Below are 27189 nucleotides of genomic sequence, written 5' to 3'. Positions count from 1 at the left end.
AGATGCAGAGTTTAGAGTTTTCCCAGCTGGTTTTCAGTCTTTCTTTGATCCAGCATTTCCTCACTATGCTCCCTTCCCTATGTTTTGGAATGGTGATATATATCCTGTTCCATTATATGTTGGAAGTATGTGATCTGCTTTTTTATTTTGATTTTATAGGGGATTACAGTTAAGAGATTGTATGAATCTCAGAAGAGACTTTGAACTTTGGATTTTTAAACATTGTTGAGACTGTGGTAAACTATGGGGACTTCTGAAATTGGACTAAATGCATTTTGTATTATGTAGCATGAATCTTAAAAGGTCTTATTAATAAAACAAACCTGAAGCCAGGTATTGGGTGAATGCTGGAAGATCAGAGAAGCAGAACAAGCCACAGCTTCCTCACCTTGCCATTTCCTCAGCTGATCCTGTTTCCTCAGGCTGGAAGCCTCTGAGTCCTCACCCAGAATGAATCTCAGCTGAACTACTGCTAAACGTCTAAAAGCTTAACCAGTCTCTAGTTCCTGGTCCTCACGCCTTATATACCTTTCTGCTTCCTGCCATCACTTCCTGGGATTAAAGGTGTGAGTCACCATGCCTGGCTGTTTCCAGTGTGGCTTTGAACTCACAGAGACCCAGATGGGTCTCTGCCTCCAGAATACTAGGATTAAAGGTGTGTGTGCCACTGTTTTCTGGCTTATATATCTAGTGGCTGTTCTGTTCTCTGACCCCAGATAAGTTTATTAGGGTGTACAATATATTGGGGAATACAATATCACCACAGTATTATGATATTTTTACAAGCTTATGGGGGCCAGGGAGTGAAATGTGGTAGTTTGAATGTAACTAACCCCCATAATCTCATAGGGAGTGACACTATTAGGAGGTGTGGCTTTGTTAGAGTGGGTATGACCTTGATGGAGGAAGTGTGTCACTGTGGGGGTGGGCTTTGAGGTTTCTTATTCTCAGGATACTGCCCAGTGTCTCAACTTCCTATTGCCTGCAAGATGTAGGCCTCTCAGCCACTGTCTGCCTGCACACCACCATGCTCCCACCAGGATAATGAACTGAACCTCTAACACTGTAATCAAGCCACCCCAGTTAAACGTTTCCTTTTAAGAGTTGCCGTGGTCTCTGTGAAGCCTTGGTGCAGGGAGGAGGGGCTTGGACCTGCCTCAACTGAATGTACCAGGCTCTGCTGACTCCCCATGGGAGACCTTGCCTTGAAGGAGGTGGGAAAGGGGAGTGGGGGTTGGGGGAGAATGCTGGGGGGAGGGAGGAGAGAGGATAGGGGAATCTGTGGTTGGTATGTAAAATGAATAGGAAATCTCTTAATTAAAAAAATAAACGAAAAAATTAGAAAACATAAAAAAAAAGAGTTGCCGTGGTCATGGTGTCTCTCCACAGCAATTAAAATCCTAACTAAGACAGATGATGTCTTAGTTACTTTTCCATTTTCTTTTTAAAAATAAATGTATTTTTATTTATTTTTTTATTTAAATACATCCCAACCACAGTTTCCCCTCCCTTCTCTCCTCCCAGCCCCTCCCCAACCCCACTCCCTCTGTTCTCACCCCCCAATCCACTCCTCCTCTGTTTCTGTTTAGAAAATGTCAGGCCTCCAATGAGTATCAACAAAACATGGCATATATCAAGTTGCAGTAAGACTAGGCACCTCCCCATGTATTAATGCTGGACAAGGTGACCCAGTATGAGGAGTAGTATCCCAAAGGCCTGTAAAAAAGTCAGAGACAGCCCCTGTTCCCACTGTTAGGAGTCCTATAAGAGACCAAGTCACACAACTGTAACATGTCTGCAGAGTACCTAGGTCAGTCTCATTCAGACTCCCTGGTTGTCGGTTCTGTCTCTGTGAGCCCCTATGAGATCAGATTAGTTGATTCTATGAGTTTTCTCATGGTGTCCTTGACCCCTCTGGCTCCTACAATTCTTCCTTTCTCTCTTCTGCGGGTTTCCCCAAGCTCTGCCTAATGTTTGGCTGTGGGTCTGTGTCTGTTTCCATCAGTTCTGGATGAAGTCTCTCTGATGACAATCTATGAATATAGCAGAACATCACTAGGCATCATTACATTGACATATTTTTTCCTCTAGTCCTGTTTGGCTCTATCCTAGGTCCCTGGGTCATCCAGCCTGTGGGTCCTGGTGCTCCAGGCAGTGTCAGGGATGGGCTTACTCTTATTTTCAATGATTAAAAAACATACTCTGGCAAATGTGACTTAATAGAGAAAGAAGGTTTTTTTTGTTTTGTTTTGTTTTTTTTTTTTTTTTAAGCTTAGAGTTCCAGGTTACAGTTTAACATGGTAGGGAAGTCAAGACATCAGAAGTTCAAAGCAGCTGGCTATAGTACATCTGCAGAAGAATAGATAAGTGAATGCATGAATACTAATGTTCAGCTCAACTTCTCCACTCTTATATAGCCCAAGGTCCCTTGCCTAGGGAATGGTGCCACCCATAGTGGGCTGGTTCTCCCACTTCAAGCCATAATCAAGATAATTCCCCCCACCAGGCATGCTCAGAGGCCCATTTCTTAGGTGATTCTGTCAAAGTTGACAATTAACTAGCCATAATAAGTGGGAACCAAGCAGGCAAGTAACAGCATTCAGAGGAAAGGCCTATGGCTTCAAAGGGAGGAAAGGTCATAACGGAGATTTGTGCCTGAACAGATGCAGAGAATGAAGTCAAGTGGGCATGAATCAGCTCAGAGAACTGAGTTCCAGAATCCTGGCCAGAAGCACTGGTGACCCACACATGGGAGTCTGGACAGGGATTAAAGGAGGCCACTGTACTGGTGAGATGTAGTAGGCAAAAGCAATAAGAGCTAGTTTATGCGTAGAAGCTCAGTGGTCCAGAGAGGGAGCCAGGATACAGGAGTGAACAGGTAGCTTCATGATCCACTGACATGGGGCTTGAGGAGAGGTGGCTTTGGCCAAGCCAATAGTAAGTCCAGCTGTGGGATGTTGAGTTTGGTATCTTGATGGTGGTGCTTGATAAGGCTCAAGACAGACTTGAGAATGGATGGCTGAGGTGGAGGCAAAGGTCACTGAAAATGAAAAGATCAAGAGACTGAGGGCCAAGGGTTTTTAATTAGTCATCTTGGGTACTAGCCTCAGCCGGGGTGCTGTCAGGAAGACTGTGAGCCAGGCACTGAAGTCATTACTGACGAAGAAGTGACTCAGAAGACAGCGGTGGGAAGCAGCAGGAGAGGGCTTTATCAGCTGAAGGGGAAAGAGCCATTACCTCAGGGTAGCAGGGAGGACAGAGCCATTCCCAGCTGCCACAGCTCTGAGAGATTTGCTTCGAAGCAATCCTTAGGAAGGAAACAGCAGAACTCACAAGGGGCAGCGGGGAGAGGGAGGGGTGGGGGTGGATCATGTCTTCCCCAGAAAACCTATCTAGAGGAAGTATATTCCCAGGGCATGCTGCTCTAAGAGGTCTGTTAATTCTCAGAACACCGCGAGGCAGTGTCTCATAGCTTGCCCCCACACCTTTCTGCCGTGGCCATGGGGAACAATTCCACCACCTGCTTTCTCATTGTCTTGTTTCAGCACTGAACTAGTCACAATCTCCTCCCACTGCCCACCTCAACACCATAAACCTCCTGTATTCCTAATGACCATCTCTAATGTCTGCCAGTCGATGGCTCTTTCCACTGATCACATACTTCCTACAGCATCTGCCTGTTCTCCATTAAGGCCTGCCTGTTAAGCAGCTGTATGGCAATCTCTTGAAGGACAGAGGACCCAGTTTCTACTTGTCAGTTTCTAGCCCATCCCTTCCCTATACGGGTAGGTGCAACATGAGTATTTAGGATGCTAGTTAGCTATTTTTCTATTTGGCAGGGACAAAATTCAGGTTTATGTATGCCTATTACAGAGTGGAAACAGCAGATAGGACACAGTTCAAACTCTACAAAGCAAAAGCATGAGATAGAAGAGGCTGACATTTCCTCTGGATTTGTGTAGAAACTGCTTTGCATTTGTTTCAGACGCCTATGAACTGAAATTGTGAGTGGCAACCTAAGTGCTCTTCCAATACATCCAGAAAGGAGAATTGAAAATTTGACCAAGAGCGACTGCTTAAGATGGGAAAATGGGGAAAGAACGGCTCTTGAGATGTTTTTACAGCAAAGCAACAAAAAAAGTGAAGATAAGTGAGAGCAAACATTAAGTGTGAACACCTGTTGGACCCAAGTCCCAGCGGTCACTGATAGGCAAGGCTATACGACTCGCTGCCCATCAATAGATAACAGAATAAACATTTAATCATTGTTCTGAAAGCCTGAAGAGACAGATGAGAGTTGTACAGTGGCCCAAGAGCCCCCTTAGGAAGGCTGCACTTCTTCAGGGCCATCTGCCTCTGTTTCTTTCCCATTCTTCCCTAGTCTTTACATGGAACTGTTTTTCTTTTCCTGTTATGATGGTTATCTTTTCATTTGTTTCTTTATTTTGTTTTGTTTGAGACAGGGTTTCTCTGTGTAACAGCTCTGGCTGTCCTGGAACTCTCTTTGTAGACCAGGCTGGCCTCAAACTCACAGAGATCCACCTGCCTCTGCCTCCTGAATGCTGGGATTAAAGGCATGAGCCACCACTGCCTGGCTATGATGGCTTTTTTTTTAATATATATATATTATATTGTTTATATATATATATATTGTTTTTCAAGACAGGGTTTCTCTGCATAGCTTTACACCTTTCCTGGAGTTTACTTGGTAGTCCAGGCTGGCCTCGAACTCACAGAGATCCGCCTGGCTCTGCCTCCTGAGTGCTGGGATTAAAGGCGTGCGCCACCACTGCCCGGCAGCTTTTTTTTAATACACTCTTAACATAAACCTTGGTCAGAACAATTGAAGTTAAGAATTATCATAAATTATTTTCCCTTTGAACATCATAGCAATTTTTAAAATATGTTATACAGCTGGAGATGTTCAGAGGCTTTCTGATTTTTTGGATAGTCATAAAGACAGTGAGGCCTATGTTTTGAGTAATGGAACACCAGGGTCTGAGGCCCCCCAGCTACAGTTGGTTGCAGCCTTTGGAACCGCAAGGGGGGCTTGTGTCAGGTATCTGTAACCTCTTCTCCTCAGGGCTCCTTGCTCAGCACCGCCTTCCTGGAGTAGGGGATCTGATTGATGCCATTTGATCCACTTCACAAACGCATGGACACAGACTCGTTCCTGGAGGAAAGTGATAGGCATATCTGCGCTTAGGCAAAGGGAATAGAAATACTAATTCTGGAGTTATTGAGATCCCACCAAAAATCAGCCCTCTGTAGGAAGAAGTGTGGGTGAAAGGAAAGCTTAGAGCTTGGACTCAGCCAATGGGGCCGGAAGTCTGGTTTCATTCCACTTCTTCATGCTACTTCAGACGTTTCACTGTATCGCTCTGATGCACCACCAATGCCCACCCCGTCAAGCTGCAACAGGAATTAAATAAGTTGGAAGGATCACCCTATAAATGCTGGTTATAAAAATGCCATAGAGAGTCGGGCGTTGGTGGCGCACGCCTTTAATCCCAGCACTCGGGAGGCAGAGCCAGGCAGATCTCTGTGAGTTCGAGGCCAGCCTAGGCTACCAAGTGAGCTCCAGGAAAAGGCTCAAAGCTACACAGAGAAACCCTGTCTCGAAAAACCAAAAAAAAAAAAAAAAAAAAAAAAAAATGCCATAGAGAACACAAGGTTGGTAGTTAGTTTCGTGTTTTGTGTCCGCTTAACACAAGCCGGAGTCATTTGGAAGGAAGCATCTCAGCTGAGAAAGTCCCTCCAGCAGATTGGCCCGTGGGACATTTTCTTGGTTGCTGATGGATATAGGAGGGCCCAGCTCATTTTGTATGGTACCACCCCTGGGCTGTTGGTCCTGGACAGTGTAAGAAAGCAGGCTGAGCAAGCCACAAGGAGCAAGTCAGTAAGCAGCACCCCTCCATTGTCTCTATGTCAGTACCTGTGCCAGCTTCCTGCTCTGAGTTCCTTGCTCTGGCGTCCCTCAGTGATGGACTTATTTAAGCTGTAAGTGAAATAAACCCTTTCCTTCCCAAGTTGCTCGGGTCCTAGTGTTTTATTACAGCACTTCAAACCCTAACTGATCACAAGGTTGCAGTGATGCCCCAAACCCTTTGTTTCTTTGGATGTGGAGCTAGACTTCTCCGGTTCAAATTCTCTCTCTCGTCTATCAGCTGTGTGACCTTTGACGAGTTTCTTAATCCCCCTGTGCCTTGTTTTATCACATGTAAAAAAAAAAAGAGACTGACAGTTTCTATAATTAGTGGATTGTGGTGACCAGATGAGCTCATACATGTAAAGCAGCCAGTGTCTGGGCCAAGTTAAAGGGTGTGGGAGTATGAGTTGATGTTACTATTAAAAGACACGCAGCATAGGGCATTTAAGAATTCTAGTCTTTGAGGCCCCTTCCAATTGTATAAGTAAGACTGGGTTTATAGTAAAAATCTCTGCTGACATGTATGTCTTCTCCACCAGACTGAGAATTCCTAAAGAGCAGGATAATTGTTTTATTCATCTTTCCCCAGCATAGCTTCTTATTAGCATGCCTCCCATTAACCAGGCTCCAGACATTGTACTGGGAATATTATAGGAATGTAGTCATACTGGTCAATGCAGGCAAGGAGGCGAACCAGGTTAAGGGTGAGAGAAGAGCCTCGGGGCATCACCCAACAAAATAAACAATGTGAACTACCTCCATTGCTGTCCAGGGAGAGTGGGGGCCATAGTTCACCTTCACAGAGGAACGTGTAATCTCTCTGTTATCGTTACTGTGTGGTTTTGTGTACATGCTGGCATGATTTGTTTTTCCGTACATGAAAAATGGTGAAAAGAGAATTTAGAGGAAGTTGCCAAACATGTATCTGTAGGCTATAATTTTGACCATTCGGTATAGTTCTTCATATTTTTAAGTCACCTCAAACTAAGCTTTTTGAAATGAAGAACAACATCTTACTTCTCTTTTTAACACCCTCAGTCCCTAATACCTGTCACATAGCACAGAAAGCCATTAATCATTTATGAGGGGCGTTGGATGTCTCATTCGCCTCTTCCCACTCCTGTCCCAACTACACAGTTTGTCTAAATGTCTCTTCTGCTCACCGCCAACCGCATCAGCTTCATAGAAATGTCCCTAGGTACAATCCTCCCCGACATTGTTCTTCACACTTCCACCCCTCTGTTTGTCTTACATAGGGAAAAAAAAAAAAAAAAAAAAAAAAGAACTCCACTAAGGAAATGGAATTCTAGGACTCCAAATGCCTGGAGCTCTTCAGAGCCTGCAGTCCAGTTTTTTGTTTGTTTGTTTCTTTGTTTTTTGTTTTTGTTTTTGTTTGTTTGTTTTTGTTTTGAAGTCCAGCAGTTCTGTCTGCTTTCTCTCACTGGATGGTCTCTGATTCTCCACGAACATGTAGCAATTCAGAAAATATTCCACAGTCCCCTCAGTTAAGGCCATGCTCCTGGACACCACACTCCCCTCAGAAACTGAATGCTGGACAGAGATGGAAAAGTCCTTGGAGATGTGAGGGATTGGTTCATATGAGAGAAATGCTCGGTGCTCTAATCTGATGGCTTCAGTGACAAGTTTGCTTCTTTAGAAACTTGACCAGACAGAGTGTGAGGACAAAATAAAAAGACACCACTGTGTTAAGCTCCACTGAATAATGACCAGCTAGGTGAAAAGGTAAGATAACCACCCATTCGCAGGATTTCTATCCTCATGGCCAAGAAGGCTGATGACAGCATCAAGCATTGAAATGCCTCTTAAAGTGGGATATAAATAATAATAATGATAATGAAGAGGAGGAGGAGGAGGAGGAGGAGGAGGAGGAGGAGAAGCACCCTGGCTGTTTTTAGGAAATAGGATAGGAACGTTTATTAAAAGAGATGATGTCAAAACCTGTGAGATGCAAACTCCATCTTAGAAAATACCAAGATGATGCCATCTTTTTCAGGATCTTCTAATTAAGACAGATTCAGTGATTGATGTCAGCATTGTGGACAGCAACATAGCAAAGAGTATGTATTGAGAAATTTATACTAAGTAATTCACAGGAAAGCATCTCACTTGATCCTCATGTCGTCCTATCACAGATGAGAAACTAGACTTAAAATAACCTATCCTGCAGCCAGTATTATCTAGCTGTACGTGACAGAGACAAGAGTCGAGCATAGATCAATCTATGCACAAGATCTCTGCTCTACCTTCTCCTCTACTATAATATTCTTGGCTCGCTGAAATAGACTGTCTCTACACATTTCTTTAGTTGCCTTCAGAATGTCTAAGTTGGGATTAGAAAAGACTTGTAGACAGGCAGAAAGAAAGGATACTTGAAAGATTTCCACTTCATTAGTTGAAGGCATGAGTCTAGTGCACACTGTATTATTCACCAACTGCATGAACTTAGGCCAATACCCTGACACCCTGCATCTCAATTGCCACAACGCACAAATGAGAGTGAATCCACCTCTGGATGTCAGTGGAGTGTTGTGATACTCAAATGAACTATATTATAATTCGCTAAACAGAAGAGTTCATTGTTTATGCAAAGAATTTTTTTTTTTGTAAAATCCTCTCCTTTGAAAATTAGAGGCCAGTGGTAGGCAACTGGGAACTATATATATGTGTGTGTGTGTGTGTGTGTATCCCACTGCCTATGCACTCCTGATATAAATCAAGTTTGAATACAAACTTGTGAAAAGTTTCTTCTGTGAAAAGTATTCCTCTGTGAAAAGAGACCTGCATTGCTTTCTCCATTTGCTGCAGAACTTAAGGCAATTGCAGCTGATTCTCCAACAAGACCCACCCTTCCTTGGGAGAAAGACCAAGATGTCTAAAAGCTAGCCCCACTGCCCCATTTTCAGTAATAAATAAATAAATTCCTTGACAACAATTCTGCTTATCCTACAAGAACACTGGAAAACTCTTCTAGGAGAGCATTTCATAAACTGCCAAGAGCTGTGCAGAGAGCATCACTCTGAACCAGAGGGCTCCATGCTGGAGGCATGCATCCTCAGAAAACGTCACTCTGTGTATTCGGCCACAATCTAAAGGAGATGCTGGGAAGAGGGGTGGATCAGGCTCCAAAAGTGGGCCAATAGAAACTAGTTATAACTGATCTGAACTCAGGAAGGCTTTAGAAGTGAAATAAGCCACTTTCCTTTTGACCAGGAGCTTCCATTTTGATTATAACCAGTCATCTCCTAGTCCTGCCCCACTCCATTTGGCCTTGCCTGCCCCTGGCCCCAGAACAAAGTACCAGAATATGAACATAGATGCCAGCTCAAGGGACTCTGCACAGACAAGACAGAAGAAAACACAACTAAGAGCATTTCCTCCCATTCTGGAATTCCTGGGATTAGAGCCCAAGATTTAACAACAGATAGAGGCTCCGAGGATGATGAGAAAACCACTGAACAGCCCAGCCTGACTTTTTTCTTTTTGTTTTTTTGAGACAGAGTTTCTCTGTGTGGCCTTGACTGTAGACTAGGCTGTCCTCAAATTCAGAGATCCACCTGCCTTTGTCTCCCAAGTGCTGGGATTAAAGGCATCCACCACCACTCCCAGCTACCTGAGTGTTTCTTGATGTTTGATCACTGACAAATGAGAAATCAGATAGGAAAAGAGATGTGTGATGCAAAAATGTGTTCCATCTCCCAGTTGCTAAGATACCCCCAGCTAAATTAGTATTTATCAGAATCTTCTGGTTTCTCATCCAAATACTAGCACCCCAGATCTGCTTGGTCAGCATCTTGGACTGGGGCATAGCAGCCAGCACACTTGCCATTCCCCAGGGTTTTTAAGATGGCTGCACCAGTGACCACATTTTTGCAAGGTCCTACCCAGAATCCTCTCTTCCTAGAAGTAGAACTGTCCAAGATGAACTCTCCATGTTGAAATGACAGCTCTACCTTTAGCTTTTTTTTTTTTTTTTTTGGGGGGGTTTACCTTTCTTCACATACATTATATTCAGCTTTAAGAAATTGTTTTTGATAACCACTGGTATATCAGAATGAACAACAGATTTGGTTTCCAGGTGGCCTGAGTTTAACTCCTAACCCTGTCATTTACCAGCTGTGAGACATTGGGTAAACCATCAACTCCCCTATGTCGTTTCCTCATGAAGAGATAATCCTGCTTACCCAAGCCATTTCAAAGACCCAGTGACATGATGCTTTAGGAACCCTGGATCTTTCTGCAGTGCCCAGCTCTGTCGTCAGCTCGGAGCCTGCCTGCCCACCTGCAAATCCACCAAATCCATCAGAGTTCTGCGCACAGTTTCATTTCTGCCCCTGTGTGACTTGGATTTCTCCTATGGGCCGAACTCACGACAATCCTGGGCCATGATGTAGGGACAGGACTTTGTTCTTGAGGAGGCATCTGGTCTGAAATGACTTCTGACTCCAGTATAACTGGTGTTATCCGTCTACCCAGCCTCACTTGCTGTCGCCTGACTTGATTGATAGTGGAGCCATTTGAGGAAGGCTGCAAGGCTTAAGGCTGTGTTCTGGCCAGTGAAGGAAGCAGTTTTTATAGCACAGGCCTTTCTCCCTTTCCTCCCCTTCCCTTCTGGCCTTTACCAGGCAGTGCCTGACTCCTTGCAGCATCTCCAGATGAAATGCCCAGGTAAGGCTCCTTAGAGAGTGCTAGCGCACAAAAACAGTCCACAGCCAGGGCTGCTGATCTTCATGGCTGAGCTCCATGCTTTTTTCCAAGCTGTCCTTCCCCCCTCCCCCCCTCCACCATCACCATAGCAACCCAGTGGTGTAAAAAAAGTAGAAGAGCTAAGGCATCTAAATATAGTCCAAGTTTCAACACTTCCAGCATGGCGCCTAAAACCTGGGAGGTAGACGCATCCAAATGGCAACTGCCCCCACCCCCAAAGAGAGGACTGTGGGAGGGGGCGGAGGTCAAGGGGCAAAAGAAGGGAAGGGGCAATCATTTGCTGAGCCCACTGCCTGGGTTTTCTCATTTAACTCCCACAGCCACCCAAGGTGGAAGTTATCTTCACATCACTGCTGAAGAGACAGTAAGCTCAAAGTGGATAGGAACGTGGCCAGGGTCACACACCCGTCCTCCATAGAGCTGCTGTTAACTGAAGTTTCTGTTATTCCGACTTTGCTCCCTCCCCCCGATTCTGCATAGACAGGTGCAGGTGGGGACTGGAAGTGCTAGGCTTTCAAAACAGATCTCATAAGCAATTTGAGTCCTGGGTGCAACTAAATTATTGGATGGTGCCAAATGAACTATGATTTCTGTTAAATTGATGCTTTTTGTCCTCGGGGGCTGAGAGTGGGGAGAAGTCGAGGGAGTAGTTTCCAGGGAACAGGACTCTGCACTCAGACCTGTGTACAATGGCATCACTGGGAGCCCTGACCCAGAGAATGCCCTCTGTGGTTCCTACCGTCATTCATTCCTTCATTCATTCACTCAACAAATGCTTTTATAAGTATCTGATGTATGCTCTCACCTCAGGGGATAGAGACAATTAGTTCAAATAAACACAGTGCTTGTCCTCATAGACTTTAGGACAGCAGGGATGACAGGGAAGGTGACAATTGTATAATTGATCAATTCCGTGTAACTGGGACATGTAGTGTAAGTACATACCAGAAGACTGTCACTTGTCGGGTGGCACCGGTAGAAGGGAAATACAGAAGTCCGCCAGGGGAGGGGTAAAGTGATGTGCACTTTCAGGGTAAGTAGAGACTCCTAGGAGCTTAGCCTCAGCCATGAGCCCACATGGCCAGTGCATGTTCCAGTCCATCCCCTACCTGTATCTTTACGAGATCATGAAGCCACATAAGTGAGGCTTTGCAAAACCAGAAAGTAGACTCACATGAGATCTGGCAGGAAAGAAATGTGCCCTACCACCCCTTGGCACCGTTATTGTAAAACTGAGTAGGTGTGTGAGGTTGCTTGGGTCCCCAAACTACCAAGAGGAAGTGAGCAAGCTGTAGTGTTGGCTGCTTCAGGTTAGCAAGAGCGGCCCTGAGAAGTGCCCGTGCCTATGACCTTCATAGGAATAGGAGGGAAGAGAGTTGGCATGGAAAATGTGCATATCTGTGGATCTGGAGCTTTCCAAACTGCCTGGAAGGCAGCAAATGTGGGGGATACTCTATGAATGGGTTCCAATTAGATAATATCATGTGTGTGGAGCTCCTGAGTGCTCCAGAGAAAACGCTGTCTAAATACACAGTGCTCGAATCAAAGATAATGATACAGCGCTCTATTTATAGTGCTCCGCTACCTACCTGCCAGCTACTTCCCGGGGATGGGGGAAAGATGAATGGGCAAGATGGAGGGAAAGGGCTTTGAAATCCTTGATTAAGAGCCCTCCAGGCAGATGTAGAGTTTAAAATGTATTATTGTCACCGTCATTGTGCTTTCTTTTATCACCCCAGAATGTCATCTCCTTCCGTTTCAGGTGAATGAGTCTCTCTGGCTGTCTCATGCCCATAATTTCATCCAGGAAGGCAGCAGTCCCCCATATGTCATATACACAAACATGTTGTTGTTGTTATTGTTTTCCTGAGCTGCCTCCTGTCAGTTGAATCTGGCCTTTCTGTAAATCCAGGCTTTCCCAAGCTCATTTTATTTCTTCCAATAGGAAACGAATATGTAAATGCCCTGCTTAAAAGGAGTGTTGACTGCAAACCTTCTGCACACGGTGGACAGATTGGAGCTGTGGAAATGAGAGGAAGGGGCCACTGGGTCTGAAAGGGGACAGACTCTCCCAGCCCAACACCTCTCCTCACCCAGGGAAGAGCTCGGGAGAATTCACTGAAGTTGGGGCATGGTGGCAAAGGCACTTGAGAACTTGGAAGTGGCACCAACAAATCACATTCTGGGTGTGGGCAGGTGTTGACAAGCCCTGATCACTCTTGGAGAACTTCTCCCTAGCCAAGCCAACAGCCCCAGGAATACAAATGGATCTCTTTGGCTCCCTCCCACCATGGAGATGAAACAGGAGCCCCTGAGCCTGTTGATCTATAATGGGATGTGAATATGCAGATGAGCCATTGCTGCAGTCAACTTAGAAAAGAAAGAGAGCCAAGCTAAGCAATAGGGAAGGTTACTCTGTGGCACCAGGGCAATAAGTGAAGAGAAAGGTCGGTCCCCATTCACTAAGACAGGTCCCCATTCATAGGCAGGAGTATGACAAGACATAACCCGTTATCTGCGATTCCTCATCACGCCCATTCACGGAGTTGAAAAGGTACCGTGCCTGGCCCTAAACCAACACTGTCAGACTGTCAACTTTGTCATCCTCTTGGGAGTCCATCCTGGGAACCAGAGAAAGGACTGCATCAGTTATAGCTTAAACAGAAAATCATCAAATTAGTATTTCTGACTCCGTATTCTTGGCTAGTTACTTGCTATAAACTTTCCTCATGTTATCTCCTGTGGTCCTCTCAAAGACCCCGTGAAGTAAGTCTTACAACTATGTCCTCCTTCAGATGAGGAAACGGAGGCTCACAGGGTTCCACCAATCAGTCAAAAGGCTAAGACTTGTAAGCACTGTAAATGGATAGCTCTGATGCTAAGGCTGGGGCTCTTCACCATTGAATGATGGAGAAAATCGTTATCCCCATGACATCAGTCACGTGAAGAGGCAGTGGGAAAAAGCTGAGATGTAGAACTATGGTCAATAATAAGTAAGTGAAGTGGCCAGCAGAGTGAGCACAAGGCAACTCTTTTTGCACATGGTTTAAAGGTTACAGAAAGAGGTCTAGACTGTTAGGGAAGAGACGGGAGAAGCATTAAAGCCATCTATTCATAGAGGTAGCTTCATGACGGTGCTTCTCAATGGAGTAGTGTGTACAAGGATGAAATGAGAGACACAGCAAGGGTTCTTCTGCATCTCTGACTGTAGTCTCATGCTAAGCACTAAGCATGGGCTCTGTGCTGTAATGCCCTGGGCTCAGCTTCTGGCTCCACCACTACGGCTATTCACCAATCATCTGTTCAATAAATATAAACTGCCCATGGGCTAGAGTGTGTGCCAGGTGCTGGTAAAAGAAACAGACAGGGTTTCTGCTTTTAATGGCCTTAGTATTCTGGTAACGGAGCCAGGTAAGCAGGCGAATAGGATGAAGGTGAGACAGGCTGATATGGAAGGTGATAGAGGATCAGGTAGAGAAGACAGAGAAGTAACATAAACCTTTTTAAAGAACCTGGTTCTGAGAATGTCTGGGAAGTGACAGTCCAGAAAAGGGAAACTGTTACTGCCCATGTCCCGAGGCAGGAATTGGGTTTGTGCTTTTGAGGTAAGAGAAGACGGGTATGCTGGGACAAAGTCAACAGAGGGAGACTAGCAGACGGTGTTCTGTGAAACAAGCCAGGTGAGCTGTGCAGCTCCTGGGCATGTGTCCACAAATGCACATCCTCAGGGCCAGTGCAGACCTGCTGCAATAGGAACTCTGGGAATGGAGCCCAGCACACTGTGCTTCCTCAAGCCTTCCAAAGCTTCTGTTGTCTCGGAGCTTCTCAGCTAGACTGCACAGGTTCAATGGTTTGTTTTACTTTTAAGGTTTATTTTTATCTTTCCTGGTTCTTTTTAAATTTGTTTTTATTTGTGTGTGTGTGTGTGTGTGTGTGTGTGTGTGTGTGTGTGTGTGAGAGAGAGAGAGAGAGAGAGAGAGAGAGAGAGAGAGAGAGAGAGAGAGAGAATGCCCCAAGTCTGCAGGTGCCCTCAGAGCCCAAAGCAGGTATGAGATCTCTTGAACTGGAGTTACAGATGGTTGTGTGCCACCTGATGCGGATACTCGGGCATCTTCATGAGCAACAGACACTCTCAACAGTTGCCCTCTCTCCACCCCTATTCAGTTTCAATTATATTCCAAGTGTGGCAGGGTCTGATGCATAGAACCTAAGTTTAAAAAAAAAGTGGCACATTGGGACTTCCCTCTCTTTTAAATCTAGAATTATCTGTTCTTTATTCCTGGGGCCAACTTTTGTATGAACACCGTCATCACTTGGAGCTCTCTGGTATCACAGTCCTCCTCATATGTATCAAAACTCATTCTGAACAGCGAGTTCTGGGTTGCAGAAGAGGACTTATTTTTGGACCTTTCTTTAAATCTTTGGCCGGCAGTTCAACAACACACAAATACTAAAGATTTTCTCTTAAAAGCCACAGAGAGTCTCTGGCTGATGAAAGAACAGACTGTATTAGAACATCAGGAACGGGAGCAAAGAGTGAGCCCAGGGACTGCTGAGAGTCCAGGTCTGAGGTGACAGTGATTAGAGGGGGTGGTGTTACCAAGAGGAGGTCCCAGCAGAAGGGACCCACAGCCCAGCACGGCAGGGAGGCAGATGCCAGGACCATAGAAAACTAGCCGCCATCTGCCTAGAGCACAATTCAAAGACCGTTTCCTCACCATCTTCTCTATCCATCCCACCCTCTAACCATGCTCTCTCTACTGTAAGAGCCTGGGCCTGTGGAATGCTTCAGGCTGGTTCATGGCAGCTGGGTTCTTGCAGAGGTAAGGTGAGAAAACAGACGAGTCATTGAAGAGCAGGAGCTGTTGTGGACTTGCAAGCAGTCAGACTGGGAAAGCAGTCCCTGAGGGTGAGTGTGGAACCCTGCACAACACATGGGCACATGTGCACATGCACACACACATGCATACACACACACATACACACATATTGAGAGACATGCTCACACACAAATACCCACACAGGTGCACACGCACACATGCACACACTTATGCACACAAAAACACACATACACACCCCAAACACACATGAACATACACATACACACATGCACACATTCACAAGCACAAACACATATGCACATACATATGCATATACATACACACACACACACACACACACACACACACACACACACCTGCACACATACATACTTTTATGTTTGGATGAGATCTGCAATTACAAAAAGCAAGGGTTCTGGGGTTTTGCTCCTGATGCTGCCCATCAACATCCCAGAGAGGAGCCTCTTGCTTTCCCTGGGTAAGAGTAGGTGGCTTGGGAGGACCCACACGAAAGAAGCAGCGGAAACTCGGCAGCTTTCCTCATCCACCATTCTTCCTGTCATGCCACCAGACACCAGGCAGCACAAGAAAGAATGCAGCAACATGCTAAGAGGAGAGTGAGGCCGCCGAGGAGAGTCATGCAGATGCAGCTCAGGAACCTGTCTTCATCTGAAGTTTGACATTTTGTTCAGGATGGGTTTTCCCCCACTAGTTCTGATTTTTTTTTTTTTATTGCAGTATTAAGACGTGATTTAGCTTGGGCACTGAGGTTTCTGGTCTTACACTGTACACCCAAGGCTCCTCAGCTCGTGTGAAGGTATTAGGACGGTCTCTGGCTCCCTGCATTTGTGAAAAGCACATTTTGGGATTCTATTCTTCAAGAAGTTAAGCTTGTTAAGCCTGTCCCAAGGGCAGCAGGCTCTGTGGAACCAGCCGTCGTCACGTGGTTTTGCAACCCTGCTTCAGGTTGGTCCGTGTCTGGTTCCGTGAAGAAAACGTCCACGGCGCTGGCGGATCCCCCATGTAGCTGAGTCTCTAGCTGAAATAGTTTCTCTGTCTAACCCGGGAACAGTAATCTTTCCTAGATTTGCTATTCGACAGCATCTCTAGCAATTACTCACCTGAAAATGAGAGGTTTGCAGATGCTCACGTGGACGAGAGAGAGTAAAGGCTGAGGTGCAGAGCTTCGACTGGGCTGGACACAGGCTCTTTGGAGCCGGCAGCTGTCTCTTCCGAATTATTAGGAGGTTTGCCCCCGGAGTCTGAAGTTTTATGTCTATACAATAAAAAATGCTTTCCAGCTTGGATCAAACTCATCCTTGAAAATGAGATCCCAGGCGGAGAAAGAGAGCCAGAAAGAGACCCAACATCTCTAAAGCCATGAATCAGATAACCAGCCATTTTCTGTCTACAGTGCCGGGAGCAGACACACTGTTAAATAAATTATTTTATAGATTATTCCCCTTGCCTCTCCAAGAAGGGGATTTATCAATTTCAGGGCACAGCAAGCATCTATTCCTAGATCACTGCTGCTTTCTCACTTCTCTTCTTCACGTGGAAGGAGGGAAATGGAGCTGTGAATCTTCCTGTCTCCCCCCAACACTCCCTTGGGCTGATTCGGGGCAAATGTGGGGCTCCAACAGGCCTGTAAATACAGAGCTGACACTTGGTTATATTCATTGTTATAGAGATGGAGAATTGTGTTCTGGGAATTTGAGAGTAACCGGGCATGACCCTTGCAGAGATCACTTTCCAGAAGGGCCAATTCCCTCTCGGGGTGGCCCTCTGATGTATCATTCACTCACTCAACTAACAAATGCTGCTCCTGCCCCTTTGGTCTAAGAGAACTCAACAGTCAGAAAGAAATGAAGCTCAGAGGCTCGCTCGGATTGGGTGCCCTCCATGCAAAGCAATGCTGTGAGAGGCCAGCCAGGCCTGGGAAATGTTTTCCTAATCCCTCTTGGGTTTTTGGGAGAGCTCCCAGGAGGTTCATCTCCAAGAGACACAGCCAGGTCCCAAGCTGGGAATGCCACATATTCTGGCACCTCTTAGCAGAAGGCTAGTAGAAAAGGCAGGTGCTGGCCTTGTAGCCTCCGATAGCATCGCTGGCCCTCCAAGAAGCTGATGAGGATAGCCTGTGTCCTCCATTCAGAAGCAGCCACTGAGCTGGAAGGAAAAACTGGCATCCCAGAATGAAGCATCTGAATTAATGGCTTCCATGTTAGTTGTGGACACCATCTTCCCCAGAGTGGACAAATGGAGGTTTAATAAGCTGAAGATCTCAGTGGGGTGGCACTGGCCTCCCAGATATCGTGTCCCTCAGAATCCTTGGGCATGCCATCACAGTAATCTTCAAAGTAATTTTTTTGTCCTTTGTCACATTTTTTTTTATAGCTGAAAGACATGAGACTCCAGGTGTGGCAGCAACCAAACACCCCAGACATTACTCTACAAGGTCTTTCTGGGGGTCTCTTGTGTGGTGGGTGCGTACTAGGCAGGGACTGAAGCCTCAGATAAGACAGGCTCAGTCCCTGCTCTCACAGAGTTTACACTCAAGGGGACCAACAGGAAACAGTAACCAACAGGCTGACTTCAAGCCGTGAACATCACACCACTGTGTGAAGGAATCGAATGCCATCTGTGCTAGGAGGGTAATTCTAGGGTCTAAGGTGGCTATGAAAGGCTTCTCCAAGGAGGCAAAGTGGACAAGGAAATCCAACAGATGAGGATAAGTCCAGGTGTAGGTGAAGAGCATCCCAGACAAGGAACATGAGGAAGTTTATCCTGAGTAGGAAATAACCTGACCTGAGAAACTGAAAGAACGGTGCCTGGGAGCAGAGCAAGGGGACCTTGTGATGAGTGAGATATGAAGTTCAGTATAGCTGGAGATGCTCCTCTAGGACACGGGACTTTGCTTATTCCAACTGCTGGGGATATGGCAGGATCTGAACTTTGTGTTTGAGTCAGAGTCTCACTGGGCAGCCAAGGTTAGCCTATAATTATGTGGGCCAGCCTGGTCTCAAACTTGCAATCCTCCTTCTGTCTCTGGAGTGCTTGGATTACAAGTGTGCTCCACCATGTCTGGCTATCCTGCCTTTTAAATCCGTCACTCTGGCTACAATGTGGGAAAGAGATGGAAGAGAGAAGCAGAGCCCAGGACAGGAGAGTCTCTTCAGAGGCTGCAACAGTCCAAGCGAGAGGCTGTGGTGTCCTGATCTTGGTAGCAGAAGGAAGGTTGGAGCAGGAGGTGGGTGGAGAGGAGGGAAGACAGAAGACAGAACGAGGAAGGGAGAGGGGTGACTCCAGGTTCAGGACCTGAGCCAAGCGCTAGATGATTGTGCCACTGACTGAAGCTGAGGGAACAAGTTTGCAAGAACTCGAGGCCCAGCTGGTGGCTTCTAGTTAATGTTCTGTGGTCTCACTTGTGTGTGGGACGGAAATAAAAACGTTGTCAGTTTTGGGGAGCTGTGAGGGGATTTCTCCAGCCTCCAGGCAGGGTAACACCTTCAGTGAGAACAGATGTGATGTCTTTCCCACAAATGAGCTCAGTAGGGGAACCCCACACCCTGCCTCCTTCACTCATCCCACCCTCCAGCTGGTTTTTTTTTTTTCCTGCCAGCTCGCTCTGTTTCCTCCTTCTGCTGCTCAACACCTGTCCTCCTTCCTCTTGTCTTCTACTACGATGTCCATGGAGTCTCTTTTCCTGTTTATCTGTTCACTAAAAATCAAAACGAACACAAGCCACATTGTATAACATGTTCTATCCAGCCCCAAGCTTGTCACTGATGATGCAGAGGCCAGATTTTGAGAGAACATGGGCCTCTCTCTGTAGCCTCCTAGCACTCCAAGGCCCTGTAATAATCCATTTAGGGATCTATTATCCTGGTTTATCCAGCCCTTTCTTGACCTGACTTCTATTTGCAGTAAGTACTATTTATTGATTCCACCTTATTTTCTGACTTAACGACTAGAGATGAAAAGATCCCCTTGTATATGACTCTCAAACTGGAATTGTTGTTATGCTTAATACTAATGGCTTCTATTTGTTAAACCCTCAGCAGAACACATACTTCCCTCCGTGTGCTTCCTTATTGTTCGAGGGACACTGCAGAGCAAACTCTGCTGTGCCATTTTGCACTTGAGACTTCACACTTGAAACATGTTACATCTTGAGGACTTTATCAGGTCGCCCAGGGCTACCCAGATGGTGAGAGTGAGAGAGATGTCAAGCCAGGCTACCAGTCCCTGGAAGAAGGAAAGTTACAGTGCTATGGTTTTCACAGGCTGCGAGGGCATCGCTTCCCATGATAGCTACCTGGGGTTTCATGGACTGCAATGGGTATAGAGGTCATCAAGGTTTAGAGTGTCATTTCATAAGCAATTAGTGGCATGGTCTAGGGCAGGATCAGCAGCTGTTATGCTCACTTCAGGAGGGACGGACCCAGTAAGTAAGGTTAGTAGAGGAATCGTAGACACCAAAGCGAACTTAGGGTTGACTTGGGGAGCTTCAGAGAATAAAGAGTTTATGACAAGTAAGACTAGAAAGATAGTGTGCTTCATTGAGAAAGAAGGAAGAGTGGAGCAGAAGACCTCTGTCTCCTCTGCAAAGGCCAATCCTAGAGGCATGTGTGGAAGGGGGCTGCTGATGAGACCTGCAGGGTCCTGTAGAGCTCTGCATGCCTATGCTGCAGAGAGATGCAGTTCTAGGCCACAATTGCAGCAACGACCCATACCCTCCAATGGAGGTGATATATGCAGGCTGGGTCTGGTCCTGAAATATCCCATCATAAGTGACAGCTTGGCAGCATAGGCTTACCTCTCTTTTTAAAGCAACTGCAGGAAGGAGTAGCAGTGGAGTGGGTAGGTAGGTAGCACAGACTAGTTACCTACACATTCACTCTACAAACTAACACTTTTTCATACCCAAAGCTATGTGGCATATTGGGGTTGGTGTTGGCCAAAGGACCACGGTAGAACTCAGACAGCTCCAGAGTTATGTAGCCTCCCTTCCCCTCCCCACACTGCAGCCTCTCATCTGTAGACAGCATCTCCCGGTCACTGTGAAATAGACAATGTGTGACGCAAACCAGGCAGTTCTCCCTGTGATGTCCACCGCCACACAAAAGGGAGAGAGCGTCTACTATTCTGGGCAGGATTCCCACAGGCCTATTTGTCCCTCTCTTTCTGTTCTTTCTATAAAATAAGCACTTTCAATCATCATCTGCTGTTCCCGAAGTAAAAAAAAAAAAAAAAAAAAAAAAAAAATTCTTCCTTGTTCCAAAAGCAAAGAGATGAAGAAGAATAAACCTTATGGGAAGACCCATGAGTGCAATCTTCTTATGTGTGCAGTAGCCTTTCATCAGTCTTCAGAGAGACTATGGGGAATAGAGAGAGAGGAGAAGATGAGAAAGGCAGGGCTGTGAAGACTGGATGCTGGCAAGCATGATAGATGTATCTCGGAAAATGTCACGGTGAAACTCACTACTAGATACAATGCATAGGCATTAATGGTTTTAAATTTTAAGTGTGGGAACCAGGCAGTCTCTCTTACCTATGAAAAACCACTGTCTGAAAATACAGACAGTATTTTAAGGGGGAAACTTAAGGGGAAACTCCAGAAATAAACCATTCATAAATTTTAAATAGCTTTTATTATAGGGTATTGTGAGTATTTTTGTTTTGGTTTAGTTTTTTGAGATGGGGAATTGGTTTTGTAGTCCAGATTGCCTCAAACTTTCTATGTAGTCCATGCTGGCTCCAAACTCACTGTGATCCTCCTTCCTCAGCTTCTGAGTGTTTGGGTAACAAATGTTTACCACACCCAACTGGTAATGTTATAATTCTTCTATTTTATCATTAGTTGTCAATCTCATATTATGCCTAATTTATAAGCTAAACTGCATCATAGATATTTCCAGGTAGCACTATGAGGTTCAGTACGATCCATGGTTTCATATATTCACTGGGGTCCTGAAATATATTCCTAATGGATAAAGGGGGTAGTGCAAAATCCCTGATATTATGTAAACTTTATTTGTCTTGTCTGTATATTGGTTAAATTATTTGTCCAAGATCACATAGCATTTCTGGAATTGGAACTTGGATCCTTTGGCTATAAAGCCCGAGCTTTCTCCAGTCTTCAAATATGGTTATAACATACAGTCACATGAAGCCCAAGAGAACTCACTGAGGCTGGAGAAGGGCCAGGAGAGCCACCTTCTTCCACACGCTTGAGGAACTAGGGCCAACTTGAACCTTTCTGGGTCTCTTTCTCTCTCCTTCTCTTCCTGTTTCTTCTCCAGCTGCCTTGCCCCAATTCTGCCCCTTTGCTTATGATACTTTATTTTTCCATCCACAGCAAAACAATTCACATCAAGGTAATTGATGATGAGACGTATGAGAAAAACAAGAATTACTTCATTGAGATGATGGGCCCCCGCATGGTGGATATGAGTGTTCAGAAAGGTGTAGTACCCTGTCCTCCACACTAACAATAACAGTCTTCTCTCCTTCCTTTCTTCCTCTCTCCAATCCATTTCCTTCTCTTCCTCTTGCCTCCTACCTTCCTATTTCCTTCCTCTCTTGCCCTTTTCACATCTTCTACTCTCTCTGTCCTAACACCTGCCAACCTGTCACATGGTATCCACAGAGAGGTCTTCAAGGACAAACGGCAATTTTTCTGGGGTAGCAAAATGAACATGGGTGAGTAGAAGAGAGAGGGAGAGAGAGAGAGAAGGAGGGAGAGAGAGAAGGAGGGAGAGAGAGAGAGCACTCTCTGTAAATATGATAAATGAGGCTCTCTGTGATGTGGTATGGAGGCAAGAAGGACAGATAGGTTCACAGACAGGAGGAATTATGACAAACAGACTCTCAGCACAGATTTCCACAGGTAAAATTATTCTCAAGGCTGAGTTTATGTCCCTGGTGGTTGAGAACCAATATATTTGGACCACACTTTGTCCCACTCCCCCAGAGAGCCCTTTGAGGCCATCTTATCTGCCACGTCTCTGCCATCAAAGCTTATTTCTCTCCCTGACCTTGACTGAGCTTGAAGTCCAGGTCTCCATCAAAGACCTTCCTACCATATCCTACTCTTCCTACTAAGGGGAGCTAGATGTGGGGGCAGAGGAAATATTAGGAGAGAAGTCTGACCTGAGGGGAAGCTTTCCCTGAAAGCCCATGAGACAATGCAGGATGGACAGAGCTGTGCTATCTATCCCAATGACCTTGTACAGCTCTGGCCTCCAAGAGGAAGCCAGACTATCCTTCCTAGGATAAGTTGTGTTGTTCTGGAGCTGCTGGATTAGGGGTCAGTATTCCCTGACCAAGCCATCTTCAAGGCTCTCTAAGCCAGGCTCATTTCAATCTCCTGCAAGAGTCCCTGTGGTAGCAAAGCAGGCTCCCATCTTATAGACAGAAGTCTCTGACCTACAAATGCTCAATGATTTTGTCCACACAACAAGGTAGGAAAAAAAATCTTAAGTAAAACACACACACACACACACACACACACACACACACACACACACACACACTGCTTGTGCTTTATTGGTACCAAATTGAAGCATATCTTCAGAATGTCAAAGGACATCAGAGGATCTGAGGACATTTAAACTGTCATTTATTCTCTTTTCCCAGAATCACTGGGAATCGGGTCCCAGTGTCTTCCCCACCACAAATAATCCTCAGAAGAATAATAGTTCCAGCTAGCTCTCTAACCAGATCTGCTACCCACCACTGTTGTTCTATGAAGTTCCAGGAGAAGCCAAATGTGAAAATCCAGGTCCCCGCTGCAACCACATGACCATGTGACTGAAGGAGCCATGTGACTGAAGGAGGCCTGTGACCACATGACTGAATGAGGCTCAAGTGAATACTTGGAGTGGAGTATCTTTCCAAAAAAACTTACTTTTATTTATAACTGACACTCCACTGTGCTGATACCCAGAAATAGACAACAATCACTACAACCTTGTGTTCCGAATTCAGGGCAATCAGCATCTAGAAGGTCAGTCTTTGGGCACAGCATTCCTCTATGACAGGGATGTCAATAGTGTGGGTTTCCTGCATCATACTGAACACCCCTAAAGGATAAAGAATGAGAAAGTTAATAGAACACTTCCTCCCTTTCTCCTTACCCCCATTCTCTCCCCCCCTCTCTAGTCTCCGTCTTCATAAATACTTTTAAATTTTTCCTAATGAGGCAAAAGAAGGGATGGCAGATGCCTTGTTCATTGTGGAAGGAATCTGGGTCATTCCCATTAGGCAGGTCATTTACTTGAAGCCAAAAGGAATGTTACTGTTACCATGTGACACCAACGGAATGTGCTGCCTGCCTGACTGACTTCCTACTAACCAGGATCTACTGACAGGATCTAAAGTGACTCCTCCCCACCATGATCCCAATCTTCCTCCCTACTCCCTTCCTTCTTCTTGGCTGCCTTTGCCCACTGGTCCTTGTCCTCCTGGTTCCCTTTCTCTCTCACCTATAAGAACAACTGTGACCAAGGAGACAAGAAAGGCTAAGAGCATTTTTTAATAAGACAGCACAATCCACCATCGTCCTGTCTAAGGCCACCAAGGCTGGACGGGGCTGCATGTGCCAAGAGTGATGGGGATGGTTATTAAAGGCTGTGTTCCAGGTGAACAACAAAACTGCCCACCTAGTCGACACTCTCTCTCTTGTTGTCCCTACAGGAAAACCATAAGGGTTAAAATAGTAGATGAGGAGGAATACGAAAGGCAAGAGAATTTCTTCATTGCCCTTGGTGAACCGAAATGGATGGAACGTGGAATATCAGGTGTGAGATTCTTTAAAATCAAAACAACAACCAAGCAAAGGCAAAGAAAAAAAGAAAGAAATTTAAACAAACAAGGAAACAATACAAAAGAAAAAAATGACTCTATTTTTGCCCCCCACCTTTTGTTCCCTTCTCCTCCTTCTCCTATTGACAGAAATTTTTATTCTCTTCCCTCCTGTATTCTCACTCCCACCCTGTTTCGGTGTCATCTCTGCCTTCTTAGCCATAGTTTATTTCCATATTCCTCCTTTCCCACCTTCTGGGTAATACTGCAGCCTCAACTCCTCGTTGCCCTAACGATTTATTTCTGTGTTGTGCTCTAATTCCCCAGTTATCCAATTGTTACTGTCCCCTGCACTCTCCCAATTCTCTGCCCCCATACTATAGCTTGTCAATGTGAAAACTCCTTGGTGGGTGGGGAGGAGAAGAAAAAGAAAGGAATGTGATGTATTGCATGCTTGTGCCCCTTCCTTACCACCTCTCAATCGAGCTGGGATTGGCAATGGTGGGGGGTCCTGGAGGAAGGGTGGAACCCGTGTTGCCATAATGCTTTGACCATTTTCTGCTGCACTCCTCAACCTCTATTGAATGCTTGGCAGGCTGTTCACTTGCAGAGTGGCCCACAGGCCTCTCTGCTCTTCCCAGAGGTAAGTGCATTATCTGGCTATTCTCAGTTGGGTAGACCATGGCATGGGGAGGTATACCAGTTGGCCATGGTCTCCGAGTGCTCTCTGGGAGACAGCTGGCTTTCTGAAGTAGCCCTGCAACATGGAATCCCAAGCTCTCCTTTCTCCCTTTGACATCTCATCACTCCATCCTACCTTTCTTCATAGACTAAAGTAAGGTACCTTATGTGGGCTACTTTGGAATAATGAAAACGGAAAATGGAAAATCTGTAAGGAAAAGTAAGTCATTGTAGGTTCAACTGTTCCCTGAAGGCCCTAGAAAAGAATAGATTTTGGGTAAGTCCAGAATATTTATTTGTGATTATCAAAGAAAGGAATTCTAAATGGAGTAGTGGTTTGGATCACTGAGACACTAAAGACAGTCAGTGGACAGCTCATGGATACCTGCCTTTGCTTAGCATCTGCAAGTGAAGACAATGCTCAGACCCCAAGGAACTTCTCATCTCTGACTAGAGAAGTAGACTCTCTCCTCATTTTCTCAGGATATAAAGCTCAACATCCAGCCATGGCTCATCTTAAGACTGACATGCATTGTTGCAACCAAGGAAAACAGAAGGGATGCTTTCTTAACTTAATGAAAATGATCAGACGCCACCATTTTGAAAATGTTGAAGGAATATATATGGGAATGTGAAAACATCTGTTCATCTAGGAGGGGTGACCATTCTTCAGTGGTCGCACATTCAACTGACAGATCGAAGAGAGCAAGGTCAACAGCGACACTATCAAAGCACTCCTACAGGTCTTCTCCTCAAATGTGATGGTCAATTATCATCATCTACCGGACTGTCTGCAGAACTCGCCAGTTCTGTGCCAGCACTGGTTTGGACACATCTAGCATTCAAAGGGCAAAGTGAGCTCAATCTTCCATTGCCTACTGAGTAAGGTATTCCCACCACCCTGACCACCAGAGAGTGCCAGAAGAAAGAGAATCTCATTCCATTGCCTCCTACACTATCCCAGCCTCTCTTCCAGCTCCCACTTTCCAGAATATCCTCAGAAATTGTCTCGGCACCTGCCCTACCTCATTCCCATCACATCCCCTTTGTGCACTGACCGCACATCTTTACAACTGGCTGGACACAAAAGATACTCAAGACCTGTGTAAAACCGTTTCACCAAGGGGAAAAGGAAAGCAGCTCCCTGGATGGAACAGGGCATCTGAAAGGAAGGCAGAGGCTCCAGGCAGGAGGAAGAGATTAGAAACCCACCCACATCTTTATTTCACCATTAAAACCAACTATTTTCTGCCTCCTTTTGAGTCCCCTACCGAACAGGAGGACAAAAAGTGTCCTAAGTTATAGACCTGGCTGAATGCAAACACTTGTGGCTGCTCCCCATTCAAGGTTGCCTTTGGCACTGAATTATTTAACCAAGAAGATTCCAGAAAAAAAAAAAAAAAAAAAAAACTTGTGAAGCCTAGGCCTGGGGAAGGTAAGGAGATAAGGATTTCAGAAAACTATTTGTGTGATATGCCCCCAGAATTTCCCAAAGACCAAGGTGCCAAGATGGAAGTTGTCAGTAAGAAATATGTGGGTTTCCCAGCCTCCTGCCCTATGGTCTCAGCCCTAGACTCTGGGGAATTAATTTTTAGTTTCTTCAGTTCTTCCCTGATATTGGCATCAGATCATGGGTGAAAGGTTATAAAACCCAATTGTCTAGATCCAGAGTCAAATGAAAATCCATTCTGATTTGCAGGATGCCCTACTGTTTTCAGAGTGAGAGTCAGTACAGTGGAAATTGCTTTTCATTATCACCACTGTCTAGGAGAGACTTAGGCATTCAGACAGGCATCATCTCTTGCATGGTCAAAATGACAATAGAATTTTAAAAAAGATGACTGGACTTGAAATAGGATACTCTATTCTGAGCAAATACAACAGCCTTCAGAGGTGATATTAAAAGTTCTGCATGATCTGTGGTAGAGGGGAAAAGAGCATGAGAGGAAACATAATTGCTCTGGTATGGAGTAAGCCACAGAGTGTGAATGTGGACTTCTGTGAGCAAAGATGAGCTGCTTCATCGTCAGGGCTATTGGGTCAGTGCTTGACCATAGGAAGTCTCCCGTGGGGCCTGTTTCTTTCTCTTCTTTCTGAATCCAGGGACACACTTTGTCAAGTGCCCCCAACCCAAAAGTTTCCTTCAGTATCTTCTTTCCTAATTCTCTCAGGGGTATCTGAGCAGGGATAAATAACTCTTACCTGATT

At 45.5% G+C, this 27189-nt stretch overlaps 1 protein-coding gene and 1 pseudogene across 1 annotated transcript in view; one reads left to right on the top strand and one right to left on the bottom strand.

Annotated features, from left to right (window-relative positions):
- Slc8a3 (solute carrier family 8 member A3) overlaps positions 1–27189 on the top strand; it is a 134669-nt gene that overhangs the window by 94119 nt on the left and 13361 nt on the right. Inside the window, 1 exon segment of the mRNA XM_028877547.2 lies at positions 24193–24296. Coding sequence (XP_028733380.1) covers positions 24193–24296 — 104 coding nt within the window.
- On the bottom strand, positions 14986–15106 carry LOC114699070 (annotated as a pseudogene).

This window comes from Peromyscus leucopus, chromosome 14 (assembly GCF_004664715.2).
Source record: "Peromyscus leucopus breed LL Stock chromosome 14, UCI_PerLeu_2.1, whole genome shotgun sequence".
Lineage (NCBI taxonomy): Eukaryota > Metazoa > Chordata > Mammalia > Rodentia > Cricetidae > Peromyscus > Peromyscus leucopus.
Note: the sequence above shows the minus strand (reverse complement) of the source record. Positions and strands in the feature narration are given on the sequence as shown.